Source organism: Natrix helvetica (genome assembly GCF_964273705.1).
Source record: "Natrix helvetica genome assembly, chromosome: 10".
In the NCBI taxonomy this organism is placed as follows: domain Eukaryota; kingdom Metazoa; phylum Chordata; class Lepidosauria; order Squamata; family Natricidae; genus Natrix; species Natrix helvetica.
The window spans coordinates 5,613,219-5,631,955 of NC_138561.1; the positions used below are offsets into that span (position 1 = coordinate 5,613,219).

At 44.9% G+C, this 18,737-nt stretch overlaps 2 protein-coding genes across 2 annotated transcripts in view; one reads left to right on the forward strand and one right to left on the reverse strand.

The window, feature by feature from the left end:
* The window catches only part of B3GNT9 (UDP-GlcNAc:betaGal beta-1,3-N-acetylglucosaminyltransferase 9), a 354,533-nt gene that overhangs the window by 54,913 nt on the left and 280,883 nt on the right, over positions 1-18,737 (forward strand). The window lies entirely within an intron of this gene.
* Positions 1-18,737, reverse strand: part of PHAF1 (phagophore assembly factor 1) — a 60,102-nt gene that overhangs the window by 34,303 nt on the left and 7,062 nt on the right. Inside the window, exon 3 of the mRNA XM_081963370.1 lies at positions 6,289-6,371. Within this exon, the coding sequence (XP_081819496.1) occupies positions 6,289-6,371 (83 nt within the window). The remainder of the gene's footprint in view (positions 1-6,288; positions 6,372-18,737) is intronic.

Consider the following 18,737-nt stretch of genomic DNA (forward strand, 5'->3'; position numbering starts at 1 on the left):
CAGAGAGCATGAAATGTCCCCATAGTCCTCCTTTTCTTCCTCCTCCCCCCCCCCCGCCTGCTCTGCAAGCACCCCTAACTTTGATGATGTTAACTAGTTGGGTAATGAAACGTCTTCAAGAAAACAAGCAAGGTCAAAGAGCACCCATAGTTGTCCTCCTCCACCTCCCCTTCCTCCTCCTCCCTCCGAATTTTGATGATGTTAACTAGTTGGGTAGGGAAACGTCTTCAAGAAAACAAGCAAGTTCAGAGAGCACCAAGGACCCCCCCCCCCATTCTTCTTATTAGGGTCAATAAACGGTCCCTGCTGTTCCGTGGCCGATTAGAACAAGAGGGGATTATTTTATCAAAGGCAAAAGATTGAGGAATGGAGGATTGACACAGGCATGTCAATTGCTTGAAAATCAGAATACCCTGCCGAGGGGGGTAAAATGAGAACTCAAGAGGGGCAAGAAGCTGACTCTGTAAACTGCTTAGAGAGGAATGTAAAGCACTGTGAAGCGGTATATAAGTCTAACTGCTATTGCTCTTTTCCTTCCTTCCTTCCTTCCATCCACCCATCCATCCATCCATCCAGTATTGCAGCTGACTCTGCCCACTGCCAGAAGTTCGATCCTGACCAACTCTAGGTTGACTCAGCCTTCCATCCTTCCGAGGTAGGTAAAATGAGGACCCAGATTGTTGGGGCCAATAGACTGACTCTGTAAACCGCTTAGGGAGGGCTGTAAAGCACTGTGAAGTGGTATATAAGTCTAAGGGCTATTGTTACCTTCCTTCCTTCCTATTAGAATGCAGTATTGCAGGCTAACTCTGCCCACTGCCATGAGTTCAATTCTTCTGGCTCAAGGTTGACTCAGCCTTCCATCCTTCCGAGGTGGGTAAAATGAGGACCCAGATTGTTGGGGCCAATAGACTGACTCTGTAAACCGCTTAGGGAGGGCTGTAAAGCACTGTGAAGTGGTATATAAGTCTAAGGGCTATTGTTACCTTCCTTCCTTCCTATTAGAATGCAGTATTGCAGGCTAACTCTGCCCACTGCCATGAGTTCAATTCTTCTGGCTCAAGGTTGACTCAGCCTTCCATCCTTCCGAGGTGGGTAAAATGAGGACCCTGATTGTTGGGGGCAATAGGGTGACTCTGTAAACCGCTCAGAGAGGGCTGGAGAGCACTGTGAAGCGGTATATAAGTCTAAGGGCTATTGCTATATAAGAGCTCTGGTGGTGCAGTGGTTAGAGGGCAGTATTGCAGGCTGACTCTGCCTACTGCCAGCAGTTCAATCCTGACCGACTCAAGGTTGACTCAGTCTTCCATCCTTCCGAGGTGGGTAAAATGAGGACCCAGATTGTTGGGGGCAAATAGGCTGACTCTGTAAACGGCTTAGAGAGGGCTGTAAAGCACCGTGAAGCGGTATATAAGTCTAAGGGCTATTGCTGTCTTCCTTCCTTGCTATAAGTCACTCTTCTTCGGTCCTGTTGTAACTTCGAAAGGCCACAAAATTAATGGTTGTGAGTGAAGGACTACCTGTCCTCAAAGGATTAAATCCAGATACATGCTGGTCGGAAACAGTCAATCACTCATGACTCCTAAGATACATTAACTCCCATCTCTGGAATCCCTTCCTACAACTCTTGGGCAACCTGAAAGAGTGAGTAATAGGTTTTGTGTACCTTGTAGTTCCCCATTCCATCTATCGCTTTGAAGAAACTTCTGTTCCTCGCAAGGAGTTAAGAACTGCTCAGCTGGCTGCAGACAGATTCCTAAGCTCATTTCCAGAAGCCAGCTGTTTGACACTGTATTTCTTCCCCCCCCCCCCCCAATGCAATGGCTTTTGACCTATTCAACTGAGAAAAGCTAAGCTTAAAAGCATTAGCAAGGAATTCAAGTGCGCGCAGGGACTTTGGACTTAAATTTCTTCTTTCCCACACTGAAGGATTTGCTTGGATAGAACCATTTGTGTTTTCAAACATCTGAACAGCGTCTTCCAGAAGCTACTGCTTACGCTGCTCAGGAAATTTCAAAATTTAGAACACAATTCCTGAGCAGTGCAAGCAGTAGCTTCTGGAAGATGCTGTTCAGATGCTCGAAAATACAACTGGATCTATGCAAGCCTTAAGCACTCTTCTATTTATTTTTTACTAGCCGATAATCTGGCATTGCCTGGGTATTGATTTATAGGGTGAAAATGTCCGGACCAAACCTAATTTCTAATGTTAGATTTTTCCCCTTACCAGAGGGAGCCCTCTTGTGGAATACTGTGAAGCCGTTACCACAGCGCTGCACAGTAGAAGTCATTGTACGGCAGAAGCCATTTTAGGGCACAACAGGCTGTATCTTAACAGAACACACACGCTGAGGGGTGTTAGGGGTGTCTTACCCCCACAATATTTTTCTCCAGAGAGTAAGTCATCTGTGTGAATTTCAAGTTTGGTTGAAATTGCTCGAGGCGTTCCAGAGTTGTGCTGGCACACACACACACAAACCTGTTTTTATATATAGAGAAGACTTATTTTATTTAATTTATAGTCTCCCAAACCTCATAAAATAGCGCACGATCAAAACAGAGTTACGTTCTCCTTTCTCAAAAGCAAAGCAGAACAACTTCTATCCCAAAGAGCCATGTTTGTCAACCTAGATGCGTGGACTTCAACTCCCAGAATTCCTCAGTGAACACACCGGCTGGGGAATTCTGGGAATTGACGTCTACAAATCTTAAAGTTGGCCTGGTAGACAAATACCAGCCAATGCAGGAATACCAAGGAGTGCAAATATTGAAGTGTTTGTTAGAGCAGCTATAGAAACGTCTAATCAAACTATATAAACACCATGTTGCTATTATTTACAAAGGGTGAAGCAAGAATCCCCATGACACGGACTTAGATCAAGGAAAGGGCAGGGTACAGCTGTGATGGCATGGGAGAATAATCTTGGGGTGACACGTAACATAGAATCACAGGGCTGTACACTGTAATGTATACAATGTGTAGTGTTATGATAAGCAATAATGGGATATGAATATTGAATGGTACCCATGAAAGGAAGATTAGCAACCCTCTTGGATTATATATAAAGACTAATAAAAAAATTAAAAAAGAACTGTCAGATATAGTTAAGTTTTGAATATTAGGGGGGAAATGTTATGATACAGGATATAGTTAAATAAAGGAGGGATAATGATAAGGTATATATAGGCATGGGCACAACATAAGGAAATTGGATGTAAATTGCAAATAATGATTTGGAAAGAAGGATTAGAAAATTTTGTTATTGAATATTATGGATGTTTAGCTAGAATAGGACATAAAGATTCAGCGTTATTGGAGGATTTTAGAAATAGTAAATGAAATGCTAGTTATGTGGTTATGTTTTAAATCTTGGTATATTTTATGATGAAGGACGTTTAAACAATTATAGTCAAATGAAAATGGAGGTATGATGATGGAAACATGTATAAATATATCTGAGATAAAATACTTGAGTTAATATGAATTATGCTTGATGTCTCTGGAAGAGATGCACGAAGGTCTTTTGTAACCAACTGATATGCTTTCTACAGTATGTAAAAAAGGAAGACCTTATGTGTTGTGTTTGTTTTGAAAATAAAAAATAAAAAAATATTAAAAAAAGAATTACAGGGCTGCAAGGGACCTTGGAGGTCTTAATTTAATTTAATTTAATTTATTAGATTTCTAGACCGCCCCCTCTCCCCGAAGGGACTCTTCTAGTCCAACCCACTGCTTAAGGCAGGAGACCTTATACCCGTGATGGCGAACCTGTGGCATGCAGAGCCATTTGTTAGGGCATGCGAGGTGTTGCCCTGTCAGCTCCAGTGCGCATATGCACGCTGGCCAGCTAACTTTGGCCTTCTTTTAAGTCCGTTTTTCGCCTTCCGAAGCCTCCGGAGGGTGGAAATCTGTTCCTGAACTTCCAGTTTGCCCATGGGGCTGTTTTTTGTGCTCCGGAGGCTTCAGGGAAGCTTCCTGAAGCCTCCAGAGGGCCACTGGGAGGGTGGGGAGGCTGTTTTCACCCTCCCTAGGCCTCTGGGGCCTGGGGAGGGCGAAAAACAGATCCATTGCTCGCCAAAAGCGGGGCTTTCACGCACATGCGCGCAGGGGGGTCACATGCGTAGCATTATGGGTATGGGCACATCCGCGCATGACCCCCCCTGCGTTCCCTCTGTTTTTGGCACGCGATGGGAGCGATGCCATCTCAATCAAGTGGTTGTCTAGTGTATTTGCCACCACTGTCACCCTTCGCTTCAGCCCTGGTTCGCTAGATGTCAGCATGCCATAAACTACAGGAGGAAGGAACTGGGGAAACCGAAACTAAACTTAGTGCCTTCCCGAGGCATCGACTCAACATCCCAAGGTCTCGGACTTGGGAAATGGAATATAAGGGCCCAGGTTCTAGTCTGTCTTTACAAGGACAGTTACCAAAACAATTTCTTTGAATGTGCCTGGACAAACGGGAGATAGCAGAAGGGCGGAACAAGAAAGAGGAAGTTAACGGGGAAGTTTTCGCACGCAAAAACCTCAGTTCTGGCTTTGAGCTACTGTAACCACTTGGCTTTTCGTAAAAGTATTTATCAGCCCCTGCTTCGCTTACTTGCTATCGGCTGCCATAGAAACGGGGAGGAAGGAGGCATGGTATTTGGGATGGGAATAAATGGCACAGGAGGAGATATGGAAAAAGGGAGTTTTCTTCTCACCATCTTCTGTGCATGCTGGTGGCCGGTGTTTGGACCTGGTCAAGGCCAACCGTCCTGCATACCAACATGATGATGCCTTTTGGAGATGCATCCCACATGACACATAAGGGAGTTGCAGATAAAGGGAATTGCAAATAAAGGGAGTCTAGTACAGATCTATTTCAAGCTATTTAGCTCTCATCAGCTAGCCCATACCCTTACTGGGATTTGAACATTTCTCTTAAGCTGGACAAAACCAGTGAACTGAAATTGTCTGATAAGAAAGAAAGAAAGAAAGAAAGAAAGGAAGGAAGGAAGGAAGGAAGGAAGGAAGGAAGGAAGGAAGGAAGGAAGGAAGGATCTTTAGCCATCTCTAGGAACTGCAATTCCTTCCATTGATGAAGTATTCAAGTTAAGAACACCGTGTATATTTTTGTTTTTCTCTTTGGTGGCAGCCTTAATTTTGGGCTGCTAAGAGCAGGGGTCTCCAAATTTGACAGCTTTAAGACTTGTGCACTTTCAACTCCCAGAATACAACACAAAATGGTTTCCTGCCATTTTATATACATAAATATACATAGTTACAAAAGGCACGTAAATAACGGTATGTATCTGAGAACAAAATCAGCCAGATACTGAGCCCTGACAAAAATTATGACTATTTATGGCTAAGAATATATGCTCTTTTCAGTTTCTTTCTTTCCAAGAAGCAAAATCCATATCACAAAGAAATCAGTGATTTCTAGGTTTTCCTTTTTAAAATCCTCCCTGCCTTTCCTTACCAAATATATAACAAGAGTGCAAAACAAAAGCACATTTCAGTCTGGATGAATGGAAGCATTGTGATATTAGACGGAGAAGTGTGAATCTGAAAAAAAGGGTTTGCAGCAACTAGAATGAGATTTTAATCATGTATGAACAGTTGTTTCTTTAAAGCATCAATATGTCTTAAATTCTGCTTTGATTTCTCCTGCTTTTACAGGAGAATGAATTGGTTTTGATTAGACTCGATCCCTGGTGCAACAGTAAATATACGTTAGAAGATCAGTATCTGTGAAAATCCATCATAATCTCTTGAACAAGAGATTCTCTGAAGCTGTTAAATGTCTTTTTTTTCCCCCATCCCAAAAGTTTAACCATCTTGTTGGTTAACAATCTGTTTCAGAGATCTAGCTGGGAAATTCAGGGATTGGATGCAACTGAAGAACTAAATTGTTTTGAGGTGTGCAGAATTGAAATCAATGACACAGATCAAAGAAACAGATTCAATTCCGCTTCCTGAATCCAATACATTTTCTGGTGGTAAGAAGCTAAATATGTCGCCAGACCCTTGGAGCGGCATGGCAAGATATGGTCAAAAAAAATACTCTTGAATAATACTAATGATACCTGCACTTAAGTACACCTGACACTACGTGAAAGCCCTGTGTTGTTTAAAAACCACATTCCTCAGGATGTGGCAACAGCCAAAAATGTTGAGACATTATATGGACCAACACAAAGACACACAATAACATCATGCAACATAGAGACACCTTCCTCTTGCTTGCAGGGTGTGCAATAAACACCATTAAGCAAACGCCAGAAAGCTGAAGCCAAACTTACTTGTTCACTGTAGAGAACCTGGATATTTTTTATGATACGGCAGTGCTTCTGAACAATTGCTACAGCCTGAGCCAGCGGCATTCCTGGAGGGGGGAAAAATAAAAGGAAAGGAAAACAGAGTCACAAAATTACTCCTATTTTAATGAGGCTGATGCAAAGGTGTTGGCTCAGCAGAGTACCCGTGGAGCAATATTTGTTCCCGGGGGGGGGGGGGGGGAAGGAACCAATTGACCCACACAAGCATTTCAAAGCAGTGAGTAAACTCAAGCTCCACGTCAAAATCAGGAAAAGTAACCTGTGTTTTCAAAACAGCAGCGAGCCATAAAATTAGGAACATTTCTCTTAACCAGCGAACTGAAATTGTCCGACTTAAAAAAGAAAAAAGAAAAAGAAAGAAAGATTACATCTTTAGCCATCTCTAGGAACTTGAATGTAAACATTCCTTCCATCGATGAAGTATTCAAGTTAAGAACGCCGTGTATATTTTTGTTTTTCTCTTTGGTGGCAGCCTTAATTTTGGTCTGCTAAGAGCAGGGGGTCTCCAAACTTGACAGCTTTAAGACTTGTGCACTTGCAACTCCCAGAATTCCCCAGCCAGCTTGGCTGGCTGGGGAATTCTGGGAGTTGAAGTGCACAAGTCTTAAAGCTCCCAAGTTTGCAGACTCCTGGCTAAGAGGATTTCTGAGTCCAGAGGCTGAAAAGGCTTTTGAGCCAGTAGACGTACTTGGAAATTGTATACAGGCACAATTGACTTACAACCATTGGTTTAATGACTGTCCGAAGTTACAACGGCACTGAAAATAAGCGACTTTTGACCATTTTTCACACTTACGACGGTTGCCACATCCTCACGGTCATGTGATCAAAATTCAGCCACTTGGCAATTGACTCATATTTACGACGGTTGCAATGTCCTGGGGTCCTCTTTTGATAAGCAAAGTCAGTGGAGAAGCCCGATTCACTTAACAACCAGGTTACTACCTTAACAACGGCAGGGGTTCCCGTAATAGCTGAGGAAAAAGAAAGGTCATAAAATGGGACACAACAATTACCCTGCTTAGCAGTGGAAATTCTGGGCTCAAATATAGTCATAGGTCGGGGCCTGCCTGTATTAGAGCCCCTCAGGAAAGGGAGTGGCCGTGGAAGCCATTTTGTGAAAGCTCCCACAACATGCTCGCAAAACCTGTGAGTCAGGGACGTTTTCTCTGCCTGCTTGAAAGCATTTGAAGTCAAAGCTGTATCTTGCCTAAATGTGCATTTATTAAACCGATTGACAAAATTGAATATCTTCATCATCACTCAAGGCCTTCCAGGAACATTTCAACACATAGTTAAATCTGGGAGATTATGCTGTGGTTTTGTATCTGCTATATTCCATGAAGCGTTAATTGCTCAACAGGGTTATCTTTATTATTCCAACTCTACAACTACTAGATTATCTATACGCCCGCTAGACAAATTTGTTTTCACCAGCAACAGAAGCCATGCTGGGGAAATTCTGGGAGTTGAAGTCCACACATCTTAAAAGTTGCCAAGCTTGTCCCATAGGTGCTTTTTCAAAAGGCAACTGGACTTTTTTCCCCCCCGCCCTTGGAGATGTTTCGCTTCTCATCCAAGAAGCTTCTTCGGTTCTTCCATTCTTCACTATGCAGTCAGAAACTGAAGAAGCTTCTTGGATGGGAAGCGAAACTTCTTCAAGCAAAAACAAAGTCCAGTTGCCTTTTGAAAAAGCACTTTTGGGGCAAACACAACCTGGATGACTGAGGAGCGCCACAGACATTTTGCCAAGGTTGGATAACCTTGTTTTAAATAAATAATGAATAAGCAAGTTTTTTTTTAAAAAGCTGCCCTCTCTGTTTCTTTTGGACTGCGATCTGGATGTAGGACTCTTCCAAAGTTTTGCTTTTTCACTCTGTTGTGGTTAGCAGCTGACAAGCCTAAGAGGAGAAATTTCCTGACAGTTAGAACAATTAATCAGTGGAACAGAAGTTGCCTCCAGAAGTTGTGAATGCCCCAACACTGGAAGTCTTTAAGAAGATGCTGGATAGCCATTTGTCTGAAATGGTATAGGGTTTCCTGCCTAGGCAGGGGGTTGGACTAGAAGACCTCCAAGGTCCCTTCCAACTCTACTATTGTATTGTATTGTATTGTATTGTATTGTATTGTATTGTATTGTATTGTATTGTATTGTATTGATTCAAGCACACCATCCTTCTGGGCAGAGTTTGTGTGTTCACAACTTGAGGAAATCCTTCTTATGCTTGGATGCCCCGCCATTCTCTCCCCAAAACCCCACCTGAAAGTTAAACTCAGACTTACAGCTCTGTTCAGTTTTGAACAAATTTATGCCCAAACTATTCCATCCAGCTGAATGCTATTTTTAACCACATTTTATTATTTACCAGCTGATAATCCAGCGTAGCCCGGGAATCAGAGGTGGGTTGCTCCTGGTTCGGCCCAGTTCAGGTGAACTGGTAGTAGCCGCGGTGGGAGGCCCCGTCCAACCACCCATGCACAGAAGCGATGCACAGACGAGCATGCAAGCACAAGCAAACCGGCAATAAACTGGTTAGGAATCCACCACTGCCGAGAATGGCAACTCCATTGTGCTGTACAGAAGAAGCCATTTTAAGGCACAACAGGCTGTATCTTAACAGAACCTGAATCCAACATTACGTCTTACCTCCATAGTATTTGTTTCAAGAGAGGAAGTCATCTGTGTACCAGGTTTGGTTGAAATTGCTCACACACACACACACACACACACACACAGTGTCCCTAACTAGTATCTTTAAATCTACCAATGCTAATCTGTTTCTTCTTTCTTAATATATTAGCAATTGCTTAAGCAACTAGTTCAACCTACATGTAAGCCACGGCTCACCAATCCCATGTTTGGACACACTAAGCCAGAAATCCCGGTTATAAACTCAGGCGGCCGGGTTCCCTTCATAGAACACCTGAAGCCAAAATCTGTGCCTTACAAAACCACAATGCCCAGAGTTCACAATGCCAAGCTGTGAATCGTGGCTTGTGAATTGAAGTGCTTAGATTGCTACTGCATGTAAACCTGTGAAGGTAGACGGTGCCTGTTCCTGAGTGCAACAGGTAAATCCAGGTATGCTGTAGAATAAAATGCCCTCCTTCTGGGGGGGGGGGATAAACAGGAAATAAGAATATCAAGAGGATACTAACTGAAAAGTAGACATCCAGAAGGATTAGTTTAACTGCATTGGTACAAGCAGCCTTTGGGCACATGATGTGCTAAGAGGCTCAAAAAAGCCATATATCACTGTAATGTTGCATGCACATGTCAATTCACAGCTTACAGCTGAAAAGGGTGCCGTATATATAATGATTCCGCCTCCCCTAGGGCTGGCCAAATGCAATTAGAGTTGTGCCTAGCACAGTGTTTTTCAACCTTAACAACTTTAAGGTATGTGGACTTCAACTCCCAGAATTTTCCCAGCTGGCCAGCTGAACTCCCAATTTTGGGAGCTGAAGTCCACATATTTAAAAGTTGCTAAGTTTGAGGAATTATTTCATTGAGGTCTTTCAAATTTAATGAAAAGGAAGACCAGGGGAGATATGATAGCAGAGCTCCAATATTTGTGGGGGCTGCCCCAAAGAAGAGGAGTTCAACCTATTCTCCAAAGTAGCTGAAGGCACGTCAAGAAGCAACGGATGGAAACTAATCAAGGAGAGAAGCAACCTGGAATTAAAGGAGGAATTTCCTGACAGCGAGAACAATGAACCAGTGGAACAACTCGCCTCCAGAAGTCGTGAATTCTCCAACACTGGAGGTTTTTAAGAAGAGATTCGACAACTATTTGTCTGGAATGGTATAGGGCCGTGATGGCTAACCTTTTCCAGAGCGAATACCCAAAGTGCGCACACGCGAACCCCCAAAATGCAATGCATGCGTTTCCCCTGCGCATGCACCCCGTCCCCATGCATGCGTGCCCCTGGGCCCTGCCCCCTCCCCCACGCATATGCATGTGGCCCCCTGCGCATGCGTGCCAGAGACTCGACGACCAGCTGGCTGGCGGAAGGCGCATGGGCGGTAGAGTTGAACTACTAGGGCAACAGCTTGCATGCCCACAGAGAGGGCGCTACATGCCACCAGTGGCACGCGTGCCATAAGTTCGCCATCAGGGGTAGAGGGTCTCCTGCTTGAGCAGGGAGTTGGACGAGAAGACCTCCGAGGTCCCTTGGAGATATTCCGTTAATTTGTTAGTATTGCTGATTGTGGAATTCCGGGAGCTGAAGTCCACATATCTTAAAAGTTGGTAAGGTTGAGAAACCACCGCATTGAAGTCTAACCTAGTAGGCCGGGGAATTCTGGGAGTTGAAGGACACACCTCTTTACAGTCGCCAAAGTTGGCAAACATCAGTCTATCACGAAGTATCCCAGGATCCTAAATCAGCACAAACTCTGCCCAAATAACACACCATCAATAGGTAGGGAGCGAGGCCAATATTCTGATTTCACAGAAGCAGTGGAAAATTTTCGCTTCCCCCAGAAGGCTGAATGTTTTATAGCTCTGTCTTCCAATATGGCCCTAACGGAACTGTTTATCAGCCAAAGAAAAACAAATGCAGGCCGCAGAACTGATTATAGGCTGTGAATTTATGGCCGTGAGTTTACTGGGTAACTGATGAAATATAAATGAAGGAGAGCAAAAAAAAAAAAAAAAAAAACGCCAAATGGTGCAGGAATCAAAAATTTCGTTAGCAATGCCGCACTGAATAAAAGCACAGGGAAAAAAATCTGTTTCTTTGGTAACTTTATTCTTTAATTAGCTTCCATATTAAAAAAACAACAACACCCCAGAATATAAAACCCAAAACATTTCTGAGACCCTATGAAACCGGAAGAAAAGAAACAGATGAAATAAAAAGTGTAAAGAATGCAAATTGTATTTTGGTATCAAACGTACAATTTCTATGCTCCCCTTCTCCCTATAAAGTGGCCTAGGAGTTATAAATCAAGTGGAAAAATAACCGAAACTTTCAAAACTAGGCAGATTGCAATTTTACTCCAATCACGCCCACATACGCAGATCTCAACTGGACTGTTTGATTGAAATAAAAGCTGTCTTAGGTGCAATCTGTGAATTTCGATCGCACATGAAATATACTGTTTTAGTAGTGATGGTTAACCTTTTCGGGGCCGAGTGCCCAAAGCGCAAGCGCGCAACCCCAAAATGCAATGCGAGCCCCCCCTGCAAATGCACCCCTCCCCCCTGCATATGCGTGCGTCCCCTGTGCATACGCCCCCCCCCCCCCGCTTACCCATTTTTGGCTTCCAAAAACAGGAGGCATTCCAGGCCCAAAACGGGGTGGGGGTTGGGGCCTCATGCAGTGCCCCGGAATCCTTCTTTGGGCCTGGAAGGCCTCCTGCACCAACCTGAAAGCCAAAATGGGGCGTGGGGAGCCTAGGCCCCCCAAATGCAATGCGGGCGCCACCTGCGCATGCGCCCCGTCTCCCATGCATGCGTGTGTCTCCCACATGTGCCTGCCCCCGCCAGCTGGCCAGCGGGAGCCACGTGCATGCGTGCTGGAGCTGTGGCGACAGCTGGTGCGCCTGCAAAGAAGGCTCTGCTTGCCACCTGTGGCACATGTGCTAACGGTTCGCCATCAGGGTTTTAATATAAGGCTCCCAAGAGGCCGCTTGTCTAATGTGCAGGACAAGACGGTGATTTCTCTTCTTTCTTAAATCAATTGGCTTGTTTGATGGGTACAATCGATCCGTGCAAACCATTCTGAGTACCGTATTTTCCGGACTATCAAGAAGCACTGGAGTATAAGACGCACCAAGATTTGAAGAGGTAAATTTTTTTTAAAAGTTTTTGCACTCTGCAGGCCTCCTAAATCCTCTGCACGCCTTGCTTTTGTGTGAAAAGCAGGGCAGGTAGAGAGTTTGAGAGGCATGCAAAGTGCTCCTGGAGGCTGGGGGCGCAACAACGAACAAAAAACAGCCCACCCCAGCCTCCAGGAGCACTCCGGAAGCCTCCCAAACCCTCTGCACGTCCATTTTTGCAAAGGGGGCGGGGTTTCGGAAGGCCAAAAATTGCTGTATTCAGTGTATAAGACGCACCTAGATTTTCACCCTCTTTTGGGGGGGAAATGATGCGTCTTATACTCCAAAAATATGGTAAAAGTATTGTGTGTGTGTCTGTGTGTAAAGAATAGATATAGATAGATGGAAGACAGATATGTATATAAGACAATAGATATATTCCAGCTGTACATATTTTCAAATATATAGAAATCAAATTCAAAATGCAACTCTCAAATGTCTTTCAAATAACCATTGACAGACTGACTGGTTTAAAGTATTGATTCCTTGTTTGGCCCATGTGTTCCGGTACAGCGCATTCCCCACTATTTTCAAATGTGGGTTATCTTAATTTCTTATGTGATTTGCAATCAAAACACATCTGCTTATTTGTCAATGACCAAATACGTCTGACAACTTCAATGCTGTAAAAGTTTCAATATATTTCTGAGGCAGAACTTTTCTCCAGAACGAATCATTCGTCAAAGTATTTGTTCTAAAAGAATAATGATATTAAAATAAAAGCCGAAGAATATTATTGAAAATCTGGTACGTTCATTACGAGGTGGCTTTAGTTTGGCGAAAGATATTTAAGGGTTTAGGTAAAGGTAAAGATTCCCCTCGCACATATGTGCTAGTTGTTCCTGACTCTAGGGGGTGGTGCTCATCTCTGTTTCAAAGCCGAAGAGCCAGCGCTGTCTGAAGACGTCTCCGTAGCATGTGGCCAGCTGGACTAAACGCCGAAGGTGCACGGAACGCTGTTACCTTCCCACCAAAGGTGGTTCCTGTTTTTCTACTTGCATTTTTATGTGGTTTCGAATTGCTAGGTTGGCAGAAGCTGGGACAAGTCAAGGGAGCTTCCTCCGTTATGGAGCGCTAGGGATTCGAACTGCCAACCTTTCTGATTGACAAGCTCAGTGTCTTAACCACTGAGCCACCGCATCCCTCTATTTAAGGGTTTAGTTTACCCTAATAAATTTTCTCGTCAACTTAAAGTATCTTATTGGGATTAATACTTTAAAAGTTGGAAGGCCTCTCTGCAAGTTACGCTCAAAAACCAGGGATATCGGAGAACAATTTCTGCTAGGAAGTGTTTTGCACAGTGGGGTTGTGGGAAACAAAGCAGACACTTCAAGTCAAGTGTTGATCAACCCATCTGAAACAAAACTTGTACGCAACCCTCCATAGCCAAACCCAGTTCAAGGGTTAAGAGAAATATTTTTTTTCCAAAGTTGACTAAGTCACTCAGTCAGCTGCAACTTCCTGGTGCTTTGCCCCCATTTCTCAAGGAAGAATTTCATTGTGATGATTGCAAGGTGCGACTGTCGCAATGACGCACAGCAACCTGGTTGCATTAACAGAGGGATAGAATCAAGATAAGGGAGGTACTAATACCACTCTATAAAGCCTTAGTAAGATCACACCTAGAGTACTGCATTGAGTTATAGTCACCACACTATAAAGATGTTGAGACTCTAGAAAGAGTGCAGAGGAGAGCAACCAGGATGATGAGGGGACTGGAGGCTAAAACATACGATGAACGGGTGCAGGAACTGGGCATGGCTGGTCTAGTGAAGAGAAGAGCCAGGGGAGACATGATGGCAGTCTTCTAATATTTGAGGGGCTGCCACAGAGAGGAGGGAGGGTCAAGCTATTCTCCAAAGCACCCGAAGGGCAGACAAGGAATAACGGATGGAAACTGATCAAGGAGAGATTCAACCTCCGGGTGCCGTCCTCTAGAGATTGTCAGAGGGCGGTGCCCAGGAGTAGGTCCTTCTCTGTGGCGGGCCCTACCCTTTGGAACGACCTCCCCCCAGACATTAGAACAACAACCGATCTCTGCTCCTTCCGCAGTAAACTGAAGACCCACCTGTTTCGGCTAGCCGGCCTGGCATAACTCGACAACTTATCCACCCCTAGGTCATTTTTAATTGTTAATTTTAGTTTTTAAACTATTAATGTTATTGAGGTTTTAACCTTTTTCAGTATTGTATTTATTTATTTTTTACCTCCTCTGTATGACACTGTGTTGACTGTTGCTTGTGTACGTCGCCCCGAGTCCCTGTGGGGAGAGGGGGCGACTAATAAGTTTAATTAAATAAATAAATAAATAAATAAATAAATAAATAAACCTAGAAATAAGGAGGAATTTTCTGACAATTTTCTCCATCAACCAATGGAACAGAAGTTGCCTTCAGAAGTTGTGGGAGCTTCATTATTGGAAGCTTTCAAGAAGAGACTGGACTGCCATCTGACAGAAATTGTGTAGAGGTCCGTGATGGCGAACCTGTGGCACGCGTGCCAGAAGTGACACATGGCGTCATGTTGCCTAGCCTGTTCCTCTTCCAGCCTGGCACGCATGCGCATGTGATGATCAGCTGGCCTTCTTCGCACATGCAGCAGTCCCGGAACTGGAAGAACTGGTCTTCCGTTTTCCAGCGCGAGCATGCGTGCCGGCCAGCTGATCGTTGCACATGTATGCACACCAGTAACCGGACGTCTAGCTGGCCGGAGTGCATGCTCCCACTGGAAAATAGAAGTGTATTTTCCGGCACGCGCATGCCTCCTGGGCAGCTCCTCTTCCGGGTGGCTTCTCTGACGAGCGCATATTTCTCTCTGTGTGTGCTCAAAGCCCAGGGCTCATTTTTTATTTTATTTTGCACTCTGGGTAAGAATATCTATGCAGATTACATCAATCCATTAACAGTTCATTTTCCAGGACGCTCACTTTGATCCTTCGTGCCGACTGTCCGATCGGGCAGACTGAATTTCTCTCGATGTCTCTAAATTGCAGCAGAATGCCAGCAGAATTTATAGCGGGGCTGATGGGCTAGAATGAACATTTCCCTGAGCTTCTTGGTTTTTAGTAACCGTATTAGTGTTTGGTTAATATTTTTGGTCTTTGACCGTCACAAAGAACTGAAGCTGCTCTTGTTAATGAGGAAGTCAAGAGCTGGTAGGTAGGCTTATAACCTGCAAGCAGGGAAGAAGGGAATTGTGGACTCTTTCCATCCCAACCAGGCACAATTCAGACTACAGGTAGTCCTCGACTTACAACAGTTCATTTAGTGACTGTTCAAAGTTACCGTTCTGACCGAGGTTTCCTGAGAGCATGAAGCAAACTCCTGGTCCTGACAAAAACCCCTTTTATTCATTGACTGTGAATTCTGCTCATTCACATCCAGCAAAGTCTTTCAAGGGAGGATTTACAGTCACAGACCTTATCTGGCTTGGAGAGCTACCAGGCCGAGATCTGCAGAACTTGGCAAGGAGTCACAGAGAGACACGAACCAATGAAATGAACTAATGGTCTCCTGCAAACTCCACTCCCCTTTCGCTCCTCTTTTATTTCTTCTGGGAGGGGCCATTCATCATCCACCTGTGGCTTTACTCCCAAGTCTACCCTGATTTCTGAGTTGTTCTTTTCTTCTGGCAGCTCTGCGCATGTGCACACTGGGAACAGGCTCCAGCTGTTCCTCTGCCTCACTGCTGTCTAACTTCTAAGGCAGCTGATCACTGCCAGATGGCCTTGGCCCCATCTCTGCCTTGTCCGAGCCTTCCCCAGACTCCAGTACTGGCCCATGTTCCTCCCCAGCCTCCTTAGTGTCCAACTCTGCTACCAGTTCTGCTGGCCACAACACGTGCAACCCCAGGAAAAGACACGCAACCTTGAGTGGCAAAACAGGTGCCTCTTGTGTGTTGCGTGTTCCTGAACCGCCTCTTTTTCCTTGAAACCACAATGTTGCACAGCCCTAAACGACAATCTATTGCTGTCCAGCTGTTGTTTAACTCATGTTCCTCAAACTGCTTTTCCTGAGAAACCTCTTATTATTTAGGGTTTTAAAATTCCTGGGCATTTGCGGACATTCACGCGGGCATTGACGCGGGCATTCATGGACAGTCACGCGGGCATTCATGGACATTCACGCGGGCATTCACAGACATTCGCACAGGCATTCACGGACATTCGCGCAGGCATTCATGTGGGCATTTACGGACATTCATGTGGGCATTTGTGACATATACGCGGGCATTTGCGGACATTCACACGGGCATTGCCGCGGGCATTCATGGACAGTCACGCGGGCATTCACGGACATTCACGCGGGCATTCGCGGACATTCGCACAGGCATTCACGGACATTCGCGCGGGCATTCACGTGGGCATTTGCAGACATCCGCGCAGGGAATTTGCGGACATCCGCACAGGCATTTGCGGACATTCATGTGGGCATTCTCGGACATTCAAGCGGGCATTTGCAGACATCCGCGTGGGCATTTGCGGACATTCATGGACATTCAAGCGGGCATTTGTGGACATTCACGCGGGCATTTGCGGACATTCACACGGGCATTCACGCGGGCATTTGCGACATACACAAGATTAGTTTTTCTCGCCGAACTAGACTGTGTTGTTTCTCCGTGTCATAGAATATATGTGGGTACATGTCTAATTTTGTATTTACTTGTTTGTTTACTTAGCCATCTTTATGTAGTGTATCCTGGAGGTGTTACAATGTTGGATTCTTTTGCTTTAAGATGCTACCCAAACAACGGCAAGCCATTTCGGCAAGGAATATTCACTCAAATTCTCTCTTTACAAAAGGGTAACGAGAAGAGCGAGAGCTGCATGCCGTGAAATTTCAATTTAGGGTATGTCAATTAGTGTACATTTAAAGTGACAATAAAGGTATTCTAAGTCAAAGGTGTCAAACTCAAGGCCTGCGGGATGGATCCCACAGGCCCAACATGGAAACAGGGAAGTACCGGCCTGCGGTGCGTCTACCAACGAAAATAGAGCTCCGTTTTCGCCGCCAGAGGATTGCAGGAGGCCGTAGCAACCGAAAACGCAGCTTGGGAGCCTGTTTTCGCTGGCAGAGCGCTCAGGCAGAGCGCTCAGTCAACACACACCTGGTCCTGGCCACGCCCCCCCCTCCCGAGGTAAACACAACTCTCTTGCGGCCCTCAATGAAACTGATTCTGACACCCGTGTTCCAGGGGTGGGGTTGCTCTTACAGTCGCTATCGGTATGCGGCTCGCGGTCTATTTGTGCATGTGGCCTGATGTGCGCTGAGCACACATGCACACTTCACCATCCCTGCGACACCCAGCTGCTTGTCGGAGGCCACACAGACGCCAGTGCAATTGACCCGATTGCTTCCAAAAGAGGTATGGAACGCGGTCAGGCGGGTGGGCCAAACAAGCCATTGTAATGGTACGGGGGCCGCTGCTCGCGATCACTACGGGTACGCCCGTACTGGGCCACACCGGCTGGAACCCACCACTGCCTCGTTTTAAGTCTAAGGTTGCAAATTGAGGACTGCTCGTACAACTTTTATCTCAAATTTGCTGGAGTTTATGCACGTTATAAGGTTACGATTAAAATACGCCCTTTGATGCAGGGTCTCTGCACCTATCTTTGAAAAAGTACGGGTAATCCTCGACTTATCGCAGTTCATTTAGTGAGCAAAGTTACAACAAACTGAAAAAAAGGTGACTTGCGACCATGTTTCACGTTTATGACCATTGCAACATCACACTATTTACATTCAGACGCTTGACAACTGACTCGCATTTATGACGGCTGCAATGACCCAGTGTCCAGGGATAACCTTTTGTGAATTTCTGACAATGGGAAAGTCAGATTCACTTAACAACCGTGTTACTAACTTAACAACTGCAGTGATTCACTTAACGCTGGTGGCAAGCAAGGCCGTCAAATGAGGCAACGTTCACTTCACACCTGTTTCGCTTAGCAACAGAGATTTTGGGGTCGTAAGTAGAATGTAGAATGAAATAGAAAAAGTTTCAGCCAAATCCGGCCAGTTTAGAACCACAGGAAAACCAAAATCGAGGCGTTTTTTTACCACTTTCTTTGCCAAGGGATAAAACCCCAAATCAGCTTCTTTTATTCATGGCACATCAATGCTGATCGCCGCAGAAGCGTCACAGAAAAGCAAGCAGTGATTAAAATGCACACCAAAATAGAACAATGCGCATGAAATTAAAATGGGATGCTAAGCCAATAAAATGCCTTTTTTTTTTTTCTGGAGCTCAAGACACAAGTGAGTAGGAAGCGGGGAATTAGCCCGTTCTAACATTTGGAGAAAAGCTTCAGCGTAGATAAATATGGGAGAAGATGATCCGTGAATAATTCTGGGAGATGGATGTCCACCCATCTTAAAAGATGCCAAGGTGGAGCAAACACTGCCCTGATGCAATTCATCGTGAATAAACCCAAAAGTTACAACTGGGTGGAAGAACTTCACTCAACCGTGTAGCACTCCCTCCGCCTTTGGCTGACGAAGTGAAGAAATGTAGGGATTTAAGACAGGCTTCGTTAGCAACCTATGCAAGAAGCGCGTCCTGTTTGACCCATGGATCTAAC